The sequence below is a fragment of the Eurypyga helias genome, unplaced genomic scaffold (genome assembly GCF_000690775.1).
Source record: "Eurypyga helias isolate BGI_N326 unplaced genomic scaffold, ASM69077v1 scaffold8026, whole genome shotgun sequence".
Classification (NCBI taxonomy): domain Eukaryota; kingdom Metazoa; phylum Chordata; class Aves; order Eurypygiformes; family Eurypygidae; genus Eurypyga; species Eurypyga helias.
The window spans coordinates 52542-66358 of record NW_010255949.1 but is presented as its reverse complement, the minus strand read 5'-3'; the positions used below and the strand labels follow the sequence as shown (position 1 = coordinate 66358).

General features: G+C 49.6%; 1 protein-coding gene across 1 annotated transcript; it reads right to left on the bottom strand.

Annotated features, from left to right (window-relative positions):
- Window positions 1–902: 902 nt before the first annotated feature.
- PPM1E (protein phosphatase, Mg2+/Mn2+ dependent, 1E) lies at window positions 903–11641 on the bottom strand. The gene is made up of 8 exons (XM_010153486.1): window positions 11478–11641; window positions 10454–10572; window positions 5788–5987; window positions 3866–4054; window positions 2979–3122; window positions 2618–2711; window positions 1399–2345; window positions 903–1097 (listed from the first exon to the last, which is right to left on the bottom strand). The coding sequence occupies exons 1-8, from the start codon at window positions 11639–11641 to the stop codon at window positions 903–905; spliced, it is 2052 nt and encodes a 683-aa protein (XP_010151788.1).
- Window positions 11642–13817: the final 2176 nt, after the last annotated feature.

Here is a 13817-nt window from a genome sequence, read left to right as displayed (position 1 = left end):
GCACTGCTTGTTGCCCAGTTGGAGAACTAACGCTCTGCTCGGGGAAATAAGGGCAACCGGCATCCCTCGCTTCCCCTTCTGAACCCCGCGTTAACCGAGGGAGAGCTCTGTCTCCTCAGCGAATTCTACGCTCTCCTCTACACCCTAAGCACAGCCCTTGCTCACCCGCACCCCAGCACTTCCGCTCGCATGGATGGCTCCAGCCCCGCGTCCGTTCCCACACATGCTGGGAAAGAGCAGATTGCAGGAGCGCTGCTCCCCGCGGACGCAGCCTCCTGCCATCCAAACGCTGCGACTTCACGTTCCGTCATGCCTTTGCCACCTAGAAATCACGACCGAAGCCAAACGGCCCACCCGATGGCTCACGCTCTGGCAAGCACTTCTCCGCTTGTGGCGGAGCGGCCCAGCGTCTCCACGGACCGGCTTCTTTTGAGACCTGAGATGACGTTACGGTGGGAAGAGGTTGGCTCAAAGCATTAAGCACAGTCATGTTCAATTAAAACTCATGGAGAATGGTTTCCTAAACTGACAAACGAGAAAAATGCCACTAAAAGCACCAGAAAGATACGAAATCCCCTACACTGCCCCTCTAGCCATAGGAAATAATTTGTTAAAAACTACAAAAACCGGTTTTCTTCATATTCCACGTTTTATGTTACATGAAAAAAAAAAAAAGGTAAATTATGAGTCTGTACCTCAGTCGGAGTCTGAGAACAGCGTAGCAGGAGCTGAGTTTGTCCATTCCTAAGTTACCTGGGAAAACCCTGTATGGCTTTTAGTCTTTGACCTGCAGAAGTGGATGGAATTGTCCAAGTCATTCTAACGCTCACCTGAAAAAAAGGGAAAGCAGAACACAAAAGCGCCCCGCACACCTCGACTTCTACGGAAACTTCCCCCCCGTTCTACAGAAACGTGGCAGTTCTACACCAGACCCTTGCTGTCCGCATCGCTCCGCAGACGCGCCTGGGGCGGGCCCGCTCTCTGTGGCGTCTGATTTCCTGCCCGCGGCGACTCACGTCAACCGGCTCCTCGGCTTTCCCTGGTGAATGTGGCTCGTGGGTGGCTGCGGCATTGCTCGGGGTGGCACCCCCAGCAAACTGGAGTGAAACGACTACATTTGTTAATTCCTAGAGCTATTTACACATGGTTTGAGCTTTGCGGGGGACTGGAGTACAGTTCTGAAATGCCCACCTTTTTTTTCGCTTTCTGATGATGCCAGGTTTATTTTGGGAATGTCTATTTTGGGAGCCTGACAGGGGATCACGAGGGAGACGGTTACATTTTACAGCATTGATGAAGGTATGAATCTGGTATACAACTACTTTGTCTTTGCAGCAATAACATGCTCTCGCTGTAAGCGCTACGACTAGGCGGCCTCCACCACGGCGAGGGTCGTACCGACAGCCTCCTGCTACTGCGGCCCCGCAGCGGGAAGGACAGACTCGATCCTTCTCTACGGGAAGGCTCACGAGCCGAGAGCGGCGTGTGCAGCTTTGGTTTGAGCCTGGCTCCTCGTTGCCTCTTCCCGTTACAGAGCGGGGAGCGAAAGAACGCAGCTCGTTTTCCCAAGGATGCGAACAGTTCATCTTCCAGCCCAAAGAAGACGGGGGATAAACCCTTCACCCTGCAGACGCTCTGCCCTGCAGCACCCAAGCGAAGAGGAGGGTCGCACTCCCGGGGACCGCTCTGTCCGCAGATCGATGACGTGGTGCACTCCGGTGACTCCTTCTTCACTCCTAGGCCGTCGATCAAATCCACGCTCTTTGGTATGCCGGGACTAAACGCTTGAACGGGCGGCAGACTTCTGGCACTCTGAGGTGTACTAGTTTCTGGTTTTGTCAGGTCTAAGTAGCCTTGATCATCAAAGAGGTTAACGCTGGACCCTATGCTTAAGCTAGTTCTGTCGGTGAAGGAATCCACTCGTCCGTCATACCCTAGGTCTGCAGGTGCTGAGCACTGGTGCTGGGGCCACGGTCGTTTGCAGTCTCCGTGGTTTTCCTTGTCTTCCCCACTGTCTTCTTGCCCACCTTGAAAAGAGTTCTCTGTCCAGTCCGACTCCTCGCTCACGTTGACTGCTGCGTTCATGTCCCTGAGAAATACCACAATGACAGTGATGTTGTCGCTGGAACCGGCATCCCGAGCAGACGCCACTAATTTATGTGCTACCATGCTGCTGTCGCCGTTATTCTCCTTCAGATGGTCAGCCACCACTTTGACTGCCTCGTCGGGATTGACTGTGTCATAGAAGCCATCGCAGGCTAAAATGAGGTAGTCTTCCGAGCCATCTAGTTCAGTGGAGGCAGAGTCTGCATCCCCACAGATGTATGGCTTGTGCTCGGCATCCCCTGGGGAAAAACAACACACAGATACACCAGACGGTGGGTTTGCACCCACGGCATCGGCAAGCCCTTCTGTTAACGCAGCACGGAGCCAACGACTCTTGTCCTGAGATCAGGAAATTATTTGGAAGTTATTCCCTCAAACAGCAGAGAGAAAACCAGAGGTCGTCACTCACGGTTCTCTCTTCAGCTGCATTGCAAATTCTGATCTCTAGGAAATGAAAGCTTGAATTGAAAGGAAAAGCAAGTCTGAAAAAGGAAAAGCAGCCCATTCTTACCGATAGCCCTGGAGACTGACAGGCTCCCGTTCACCCTCCAGGCTCCAAACCAGACCACGCAGCCACCAAGTGCCTCGATGCGCTTCTTCTCATCCTGAACAGGACAACACGAGTCATTCAGCCTGAGCGCTGCCTTCAGCCACCACCCCTCAGCACACACCCCGTGTTCTCCCAAACACGGCACGCTGCAGCCGCAGGCCCCACCAGGTGAGAACAACGGGGGGGTGTACAAACCCTCACCAGCTTCCAAACAAACCAGGACCACCAGCTGTCGCCCCAAGAGACGCAGCCCACGGAAAGCTGATACCCGGCAGCTGCGGGGCCGGCGCTGCCTGGTGCGTTGGAAACAGCCCATTCTCACCTCTCGATCTGGTTTGTGGGGTTTCATCAGTTCCACTGCTTGGCCTCTCCTCACGAGCATAACCTGGGAGTCCCCAAGCCAAGCCACGTGCAGCATATTTCCTCGGATGAAAGTCACCACCCCAGTGGTTCCGCAACGCAGACTCTGGACAGGGTGGAAAAAAAATGCCCCTGGTTTTACATAAGCCAGTAAGAACCATTTCAAGGTGTTTTCCTGCTTAACTCCCGGGCAGGACGCGTTGGTACTCCAACAGGCAGCCTGTTCGCAGGGAGGGACAGGCAGTGTTTCCCTTACTGCTAGGAGTGTTCAGTGACAGCCCCTTGGAGCCGACCCAGCTGAACGCCACCGCCCCGGGACTTCCCTGGCATCGGAACTGCGTGTCTGATGCTGGGCTCTGCGAGCGATCTGCGCTGCAGGCTTAGCCGACTTCCCGGGCCTGCTCCCTGCCCGGTGATCGAAACACATGCCTGTCAGGGAGCCTGGAGGGAAGGAGGTTTGTGAGTATCCTGAGTTGCCTGCACTGACCTCAGCCCTTGCTGAGTTCAGGAGACCCAGGAGTCAGTTACCCATTTATTCTTACTTTCTGGAGCTAATAAGCACCGCAGAGATGAAAAAACCCCACCCCAAGGACTAAACCTAGTTAGCGTGTGAACGTAAGGACAGCAGCAGCATCCTGCTGAGTGAACTGGATGTGGTGAGAGGGGGAGGCTGACATCTCTAGGGAACACGAAGGAGCCCACGAGCGGGCCCCGGCGCTATGGACGGTGCATGGACAGCTCCGTGCTGACCCCAGCCCATGCTCAGCACAGGTCTTGGAGCTCCCCTGCTAAGGAAGACAGAATCTACAGACTGGTCCTTTCAGAGCCAAGCCCAGGGAACTCAGTCACCTCTCTGGCTGCCTTCTGGACAAAGCGCTCGTCGGTCACGCGGAAAGCTCGGCACAGGGCCTCTGCGGGGTCATGCTGAAACATCTCCTGATGCACCATGTTCACGTGGAGATGGATGGAGGCATAGATGGCAGCGTCCACTCCCCCATGGCCATCAAACACTGCAAAATAAGCTTGCTCTTCTTGGTCCTGCCGATGGAAACACATTGAGAAAGCAGCTCAGGAGAAAGCAGTGCAAAGAACAAATTCAGGTGTCTTAGAACTCCGAGATCTGTGCTGTCCTCATTAAACTGCACGTAGAGGCAGAGTCTCCACTGGAAAAACAAACTACTCGGACCACCTTCACCTGCATCAGTGGGAAATTTCCCCCTTATTGCCACGAATTCTCCCCGCAAACTGCCAGCGATGCCCCGCAAGAACCACCCGCGTAGCTCCCTGTGCTCCTTCCCTGCTGTTGTTGCCGTTCAGGCACTCGGCTCAAACAGGAAGTGCCATGCTCCTCAAGTCGTGCAGGAGTTTTTGTGACGGCAGAAACCACAGGGAACACAACATCCTGTACAGTCAAGACTGGAATCTACCAGGGATAAAATGCCCGTACAGTTAAAATGTGAAGCCAGCCAGCCTCTGCTTTCATCTTTTATGTTAAATCTAATCCTTACCACCTTAGATGCCTGGGAGTTTTAAAAAACCCTGTACGTACTCTCTCATCAGATAATTGTGATTACGTTCACAACCCAAATACAGCAAAACCACTCATCTCCAAATCCGTTTTCTCAGCTTTCCCCTATCTGTTCAAACAGAAACAATGCTGCACTGGGAGACATCAACTCCGGTGCCTATTCACACGTAGAACACACCAACCCACTGTCAGTGCCAACTCAACCTTGACAGCCGTCTCAACGACTTGAATATTTGTGCATTGTAATTTCGAAGTAATGGGCTCCAACACAAATTGGAATAAGAAAGCTGAGAATTGACAGGCAAAGGAAACATCTGCCTCTGTTCGTGTTGGTATCATTTAAAGGCAAGAACGTGGATGGGGCAGAAGGTGGTTATTAAAGTGACAGGATGCAATAAAGAATCAATTAAGCAGCAATCTGATCCTAAAGGTAAAATTCTTCCCACTTTCTTCTATTTGCCATTCTTCAGTGTCCAGTTTTATATCCGAGGGAAAAGCAAGCACGAGTTTGACCAATGGCCACGTAAAGAAATGAATGGGCCAGAAATTAACTGGGGCCAGCCCCAGTTCCACCAAACTACTCCTGTTGCTAGATTCTTGTGTAAACTGCTCCTCATCCTCCTCTAAGTGTTTGGATGTTGTTTTTCCTTTGTGTTTTTGTGGGTTTTTTTAAACTTTTGTTCCTTATTCTTGCTCTTGGCTTCTTCCTCCCAAGAGGAAGGGTTGAAAAGCAGCACAGACCCACCCTTGTAGACAATTGGCACCAGCGATGAACTGTAGGCTGAACCACTTCCTCACTTCCCTGGCCATCCTCTCCTACGCTGGGCATCTTCAGCCAGAGAGGCTCCTACCTCAATTTATCCCATGGTACCACAATGCATCACTTGCCCCCCCAGGAGTAGGGCTGCTTCCTGCAGGGTGGCAGCTCAGTCCTTCAGCCACTGCTTGAGCGGCGACATCAGGTTGGGCCAGATACAAATTCAGTTCAGTCAGAGGACATTTCACCCCAAGTCTGTGAAAACTGCTCTTTTCTTCTATCCACCCTGCGCAGCAGCCGCGTGTCGCAGTGCCGCGGCGGTTACACTAACCCAACCAACTTAAGACCAGGTTGGCCTCTGGACTGTCAACTGTCCCCAGGTCCCTCCGGCACGACTTTCATTTTCCTGCTAGAAGACGGCCTAGTTTTCCCAGGAATGGAAACCCTATTTATTATCTTAATTTGTCTTCCACATGATCCTTTTACCTCCAGGTTGAAGAGCATGTTGAAGTCTGGGATGCAGACGTGCTTGTCTTCCATCTTCCTGCGCATATTCTTGATGGCGTGGATGGACGTCTCATAGTAGCGGTGGGGCTTTGGCTGGAGTGGAAAGTCTTTCACCCAGTTGCTGCAGATCTCATGCAGTTTGCTAAAAACTAGGCGGGCCAGCTTCACTGTCTCTATCTCTGGGGAAGGCAGAAACCACAAAAGAAAGGCTAAGAATGTTATTAAGGGAACATTTTTCTCCCGCATACATTACAGAGATGAAACAAAACCATTTTAGCCAAGCACTGGAAATAGATGTCAGTAGGGAAATTCTGGGCTCTGATGCATAAAAAGAGGAAGCCAAACTCACCATAATCAGCATTCATCATTAAGCAGCTCATTGTTTGTTTGCCTTTTTAACTTAAACATTCCCCCCATGCCTTTGGGGAACTCATCTGCAGCCTCGGGGAAAACGAAGAGCAAGTTCCCCTCAGCGTTTGATCCCGCGTCGCTCGGCACGGGGTGGTGCAGCTGGGCCACGGCCGCGCTGAGAGGGACTTCACCATGGCGTATCACACGCAAAACCCATGATCCATTACGGTGACACGTGGTTTTAGATCAAACAAGCTGTTCCAAACACCACCTCACCACAGCACTGGGGCAATACAGGCGCAAATAGCCTACAGGAATTAACAGGGTCGCTTCAAGATGCTGTGCTGGAGTGCACGCGCGGTCCTGAACATCTTCATCCGGTACCGCCTGAGTTTCATAACCTTATTTCCAGATTCCTGACTAGATGGAGCGTCAGAGAAATCTGCTTGAGCAAATGAGAAAACCATAAAGGTCTGAAATTTAAGGAAATGCTGAACTGTCACTCCTGAGCAATATTAATTTTAAAATGTGAAAACTCAGGCATTTGTCAATCATTTTCCAGTTCAGGGAAGGAAAAGCGAATCCGAGCTGAAGACATCAAAATCTCCTTGTTCAGGATCATTCACCATAGCCAGAGATCTCCAAAGCTCAACAGCAGCAGCCCGTGAGTGTCAATCATTCCTGGAGCAGGAACGGCCCAAATACGGGGAGCAGCGAGGAGGGTTACAGCATCTCTCAGATCACAGACATTCTGTGAAGAACCTGAAAGAACCTAAACCGACCAATTTCCGTGTGAGGTCCACACAAGATGTGGCCTATAGTGAGCAGGGGGCCAAGATCCTTAGGAGTGAGATACATTCCCAGCTCTGCTGACTGCGACTTGGTGCAAGAGCAGCTCTGCGCTGGAAACAAGCCATAAACACAACCCGAAGGAGCCCGACTTCCCCATCACACCGCTTTGAAAAGTGGTGGAAATCAAATGATTGGGTTGTCCCAGCACTGCCACAGCAGTGGTACCAGTTCCCCCACGCCACTTCCACTGCTCCCACCGGTGCCGCCAGAAACCTCGGTGCTGGGTGATACATTTAAGAGGGAACACATAGGGCCTGATGTGTCCAAATTACATTTTCTGGAAGTGAACCCCACAGCCTTGCTCTCCCACGTTTTTCCGGTGGCTATGCCCCAAGGGAGCGGTGTATGCTTCAATGTCACGTGGCCGTTACACTTCAGAGCATCACTCGGGAGGAGGGATGGAGTAAACCCACTGCTGTGCCGAGATACTGAGCCCCTTCCCCAGCAGGGAGGGTGCACAGTGTCAGCACCATCAGTAACAGCTCGAGGTTAACACGGGAGAAAGGCCCGCAGCAGTCAAACCGCCCCCTCACAGCTGTAAATTACTCATCAATTGTTCGCGTTGCAGCGCTGAGCCAGATCTGACTCAGCTGCCATTGTGGCTGTGTCATGGAGAATCTCATTTCCCCCCTGCTGCTCCAAAATCCCCAGCGCTGGAAGTAGCACTTAACCATCCCACAGCTAGTGGGAAATCCAGCTCAGGCATTATCATTCCCAAAGACAACTGACTTCCTTTAGGGCAAAATCAGGGTAGAAAGAATACCAGTCACCAGATTCTGCTTTTTAGTACCTAAATTTTAAGACCTTTCTTGAAAATGTGGACAGGGGGACAACAGGGATATCAGTACTGGGGTTTGTAGACATGTCACCCAGCCCACGACCAAGGTTTTCCTCGATCCAAGAACCTGCAAAGGTTCCTGGCCCTGCACAGACAGGCTGGGTAGCGGGACTTTGCGCTTTGCTTTGGGCGGCTGCTGCTTGAGGTACCTCCGCCGCGTGACGTGGTCCTACTGTCCAGCTCCCCTGGGTGGTTCGTTAACAACGCTGAACCCCACGTGAATATCCTCCTCCATGAAAAAGCAAACGGAATGCTCCTGACCTGACCTTTCAAAGGGAAATCTAACATCTTCCAGTTCTCATGGAAGCTTTCTTGCTCCTCTCCAGTTCCACTGGGAGAGAAGAGTAAGTGACGGCCTACAACTGCCACATTCTGCTCTCGATATCCAAAGACACGTGGTCACCCCGAACGTTCTGTGCCCGTATTCTTGCATTCCTACGTTCGTGGGCTCAAAACAGTTCTCCTTCTTTTAAGATTAGCATTCTTCTTCCAGCAAGCTTCCCATCTCCTTTCCAGCAGCACACTGAGAACTGCTATTACCAGTCCTAAGCATGCAATACCATGTCATGTTGCACTGCGCAGACTGAAATGTATCACTATGGAAATTGGAATTATTGTTTTCTTCCAGCAAATTCAAACTTGAGGCAAATCAGGTAACTATCTCCTTATACTGTACAGAGTAAAAAGCTTCCTGGGTTCATCAGAAAAACTGACATAGACCTGGACATCAAACCCAGGCAGCTAAATCCGGCTTGGTGTTGCAGTCTGCAGCGGTCCACACTCCATTAGGATAAGCAGTGAACTCTGAGCACAAAACTGCAAGATGTAGAAATCCCACCTTCGTTACCTGCTACAGCTCCCTGTGGTTTCTTTCAAAGCATGAGAGTCCCCCAGCACAGTACCAGTTCGGGCACTCGTCAGCCACAGCTCTCTCCTGAGTAACCAGCCCGGCTTTCTCAACGGGCTCCTACTATGGAGTTATTGACCTTTTGCAATGAAATGCCCTTTAGTGCCCGTTTTTTATGGTTCTCTTGGCCAAACCTTGCCTCACTTGAGCTAACGCTCTCTTTCAAAAATTATCATTTATGGTGCATTATTTGAAATGGCAGTAATCGTATGAAACCATTGCTGTACTCTGGCCCGGATGCTGGTCTCTCTCTTCCTCTCCATACCTGAACGCTTCACACTGCATCTGTAAAGGTGTATTTTGTTTTCAAGTACCTTTATTACAACAATTCACCTCAACACACTGCATCTGGAGTCATATTTTGAGTGCCTGCTGTAGCCCGTACACGTACCAATCTATGTCTGCATCTCTGTAGGACAGATTTAGATACATTTAAATGGCAATTTCTGTGGGTGTAAGGATTTTGTGTCTCTCTTTTTTTCTTTTTTTTGCTGAACTCTCTAGATATTCTGCATGGAGGCTTAGTCAACATTTCCTTGGAGACTGTCAAATATTTATGCAAGTCTCAGAGATCTCAATTTGAAATTAATGAAGGCTGCTCAGCCAGAACAATGACAAATCTATTCCATTTACCTGCTCAGCAGGAGGAGGCAGCAATACCTACAAAAAGGGAACCCAAGACATGTTTTTCTCAGGTTTCCAAAGGCCTCTGAGAAACACTCCAGAATCTTCCTTTTTGAAGAGACAGATTGATATCTCCTACTTATCCCCAAAATAATTTACTCTTTTTTTAATCAGAAAAGGAGGGAATGGGCAAAGTGGTTTGCTGACTGTATGGTCAAGATCAAATGACAGAATCCCTCTCAATACACGGATGAAACATTGTTCTTCATTGCAGTGATCACCCCAGAGTGTTTTTCAAGGCTCTTTAGGTCAGCAAAATCCTGAAACTATTTAGGGTGCATGGCTTTGAGCTGGATGCTGCAGAAGTCTTGTTCACCAACGCAGATGAATGGAGAAAAGGAAATTTTCCTCTCAACCACAAACTACCTTTGTACCAGCCTTTGCTAATGCCAAACTTTAAAAAGAATAAAAAACCATCGTAAAAACTGTATCGACTGAAGTAATTCAGAATTAAATTCTCTATTCCCACAGATACTTGACTTTGCTCTCAGGATGAAGGAGGACAACCAGCACTTGCCAGCAAGCAGCAGCACAGCACAGTCTGAAGTGCTTACAGGGAAGTTCAGGGCCACCAGAATCAGTGAAAGGAATGTTTTCCGCCTGGTCTTAAGGAGAAAAAATTGATAAAAGACTCAAGTACAACCAGAGGAAGGCATTTAAAACAGAGAAAGAATGCAATAGTTGAAGTTGAAAGCAGACAAGATTCAATGATGAGCAAGTTCTGCCTAAGAAATCAGCCATGAGCTCTACCAGGAGTGGTGGCGAGTTCTCCATTAACCTTTTTACATCAATACGGGATGTTCCTTCACTAGAAACCTCCTCCAACCTTGTGTAGCTGGTAGAAGGAACTAAGCTGAGGGATTTCCAGTACCATTCAAGTAGTCAGACCAGATGGATCACGGAAGCCAATGCCGACCTTAAAATACGAATTATCTGCAGAGTGTTCCAGCCTGCAGGGAAACGCACGATCCACATCACGCAAACTGTGAACGGTCACGCGCGGCTGCACTTACGTATGATCCCATCCGCGCTGTCCGCGTGCTTTGGTAGGTAGTGTGCCGAGAGGTCGCTCTGAAGGACTTCGTCTGAGGTTGCTCTAGCTAAGGCAGCAGCCAAAAACGAAGGGCAATTACTGGAAAAGAAACAAAACACAAAGCCAGAAGAAGATATTTCCATATGATTTGGCAAGGTAACATACAGTCAGAGAAATATATAACAATGATTTTCTATAAACAAACAGGAATGTGAACCAAGACTTGTGAAACTTGAGGCTCTTCTTCTAGACAGCACCTCAACCCTGCAGCAGGACCCCAAACTCACGATACAGATTTTAGTCCGAGCGCTTCACTCTCATGTTCCCTCTCAAGTTACAATGTCCCATGTTGTAACCTGTTTCCATGCTTTTCAAATCTAGACGTGAGTCCCCCTGCGGAGTCTGTCACGCAGCCCCTGCCCAGCACACGTTTCCTACGTGTGCGTTAGACACTTTCACCGTAAGCCCATTCTGTCCAGTTCCTCCTAAGAACTGGAGTCAGGATTCCAAGCATAAGGGAAGTCCTCAATTTTCAGAGCGTCCGAAACCTTACCAAGGGAAAGTTAAGGCAAACCCACAGGGGTATGAAGTTGATGTGCATGAGGTTAAAAAGCTAAATTATGAATTACGTCTATCAAGAGTAAAGTGGCTTTAACTCACTGTAGCTTAATTAATCCTGATACCTCCCAAGGTTAATTAATCTATAGCAAGCCAAGGCCACTTTAATGTACATTCTCTCATTCACAAAGAGTTTAATACCTCTAATGTATGCATATGTATGTCCCATTGGCCTGCCTTAACTTCTCCAGGTGTCTCTTGCTGACACAGCCTGAAACTTCCAGTTTCCATGGTTACCATCGGGGTGACAATGTCCTGCATAAGACCACTGCAGGACCACACAGAGCCATACGAGCTAGTCTGTGTCTCAGAGAGCACCCACCCATAACAGAGTTCTGCGTCAGCTAGTCCAGGGAGCAGGTAACGAGCACGTGCACCTCCCTAACCTCTTTCCTCTGCTTAGCCCCCGTATATCTGTCTGCGTGCTTTTCCAACGGCTGGAGAGGGGGCAGTAGCCTAGGAGCATCAGTCCAACCGGATCCAGAGCGGAAAGACTTCTACACACGAAACCGGACTTGTCAGACCTCGTTCTGGAGCCCGAGGAGCACATGGCAACCGTCACTTACGTTCACATCTGGTTCAGTGCCCAGGAAAGCCAACTGCCATCCCCAACGGGCCCACCCCACGCCGCAGCTTCGGCAGCGACAACCGAATGCCAGAGAAAAATCAGGCTCGCTGCAGCTGCGTTTTTTTGAAAAGCCATTTTACCATAAGGTTTTCCAGATTCTTGATACCAAAGGCCGCTACAAACAGTAAGATTACATAACAGATTTAGACCATATTCACAAAACAAGTTCTCCGACCCTCATTATTTACTATTCAACATATCTATACATTATTTAAAGCTAAGATTAGCAACAAACAGCTTTGTCCAAGTGACACGTTGTCGTGAGTCAAGCTCTGACCCTTGAAGTTACGCAAAAAGCCACTGGAACCGCGTTCCTGCAACATCAGTAAGAGGGTTTCCTACAATTAGCCGCCGAGCATTCTGCGCACGCAGCACCGCCAAGCCTCAGCAACGTGCGTGCTAATGAGGCACGTCTGCTGGAGGAAATCATCGGTCTTAGGGCCGGCTCTTCCCAGCACAACACAGGAACCCTGATCCTATTCACATTCAGCAATGCCCGCTGGTAAGAGTCATCAGCAAGAGGAAAGCACACCGGGACCTCCTTTACTTCTGGTGCGTGTAGAAGCTGATTTTCTGTCCTGTCTCATCCGCCCTTATTTAGCTCCCAAAGCACAGGGTTTCGTTTCTATTATTAGCTCCAATACTCCAGAGCGGCGACACGGGTTACTGTTCATGTTACGTGCAGCTTCCACGTCACAAGGAAAGCGAGAGATTGCGACGGCTGGGATGGAACAATTACGCCAGCAGTGCGCAACACCGTGAGAACAGCGCTCTGACAGAACGCAGAGGAAGAGCAGGAGGAACCTGCTTCTGAAGTTCGGCGGAGGAACCCACGCTGGAAGCACTGACAAACACAAGCCAGACAGAGCCCGCTTCAGGCACAAAGCGGGAACCTCAGCTTGTTTCCCAGCCTAAGGCAGACCCTCAGCAGCTCAGTGCTGAAACGGAGGAAAACCAAACCTGGTCTGTGTCCCCTATAAACAACCCCTCGGGAATGATCACTGATGGGCAAAGAGGGCGCCCGGTTAGGAACCGAGGCAACGACAGTTGCTGAAGTAGAGACTCGGGACCTAAACAGCAGAGAAAAACCAGCCCCGGGCATGAGGAACCTGGGCTCTGCCCGGGCTGGGAAGGCCATATCTACGAGGACCCAGAGTCATGAACATTCGTATCTGAAATGGTACGTATTATTTCACCATAGTGGCAGATTACCAAATCTGACCGGTGCCTTTGCAGCGTAAATGGCTGGTCAGAGTACTTCCCCCATCAGCTCCAAACGCTGCTTACACGTCCCTACAGCCAGTGCCAGCAGTTTCACACAGGAGCTCTTTATCTAGCCAGAGAGTGCATTTCCATCACAATACTGAACCTCCACAAAAAACCTGCTAAAGATGTTGTTAGATAAATTAGGGGATTTTAAATACATCCTTCCTGATTCTCTGGCGGCGTGGGTGTGTTTAGAACACCCACAGTTCCAGTGCAGCAACCCGGGAATAACTCTGCTAAGGTAATAAATCAAGCCTAAAAGTGGGCCGTTTCCATCAATTAAGTTTGAGAAAAACAGTCTGAAGTGGGCTTAACTCAGCCCACATATTATGATGTTACCAGCTTAACACACAACTCCGCTCTTTCCTGATAGCATTAAAGGCCTGAAGACTTTCCAAACATTTTCTCTGAGCTACTCCTCTGTGCTCTAAACCTAATACAAGGTCTGCTACTAAAAAAAAATTCTTATTGCATAAAAGTTCACCACTGGGGTTTGAGTGACTTATCGATTTTGATGGAAACGGTAGGGAAAATAAATCAGCTGAAGGCTTTCCTTCTATGTCTGGCCACTCTTGGTCCTAATAATAACAGCTGCCTGGCAAAGAATTAATTGCCCTTGACATTTGTTCATCACAAATCTTCTTATGGAGCCGTTACGGGACTCTGCCATGTGAGCAGGGAAGTGACCAGATGCAGACAGATGACTTCCTCTCCCTGATTAGCACGAGTCAGAATTGACTTCTCTCACTTGGCTCCTGAGAGGACTTTAGTTGAGTTGCTTCTCCCCTTCAAGGAATGGCAGACTGCACTGGAGGTTTTCTGACTTCTTCTA

Bases quoted from the DNA above. Each gene is read 5' to 3' on its own strand.
- PPM1E (XM_010153486.1), bottom strand. From the start codon at position 11,641: ATGTGCTCCTCGGGCTCCAGAACGAGGTCTGACAAGTCCGGTTTCGTG. The intron at 3,123-3,865 runs GTGACTGAGTTC...CACCCTGTCCAG, and splicing joins TCCAGAAGGCAGCCAGAGAG to AGTCTGCGTTGCGGAACCAC. The intron at 2,346-2,617 runs GTAAGAATGGGC...GTTTTTCCCCAG, and splicing joins GTCAGTCTCCAGGGCTATCG to GGGATGCCGAGCACAAGCCA.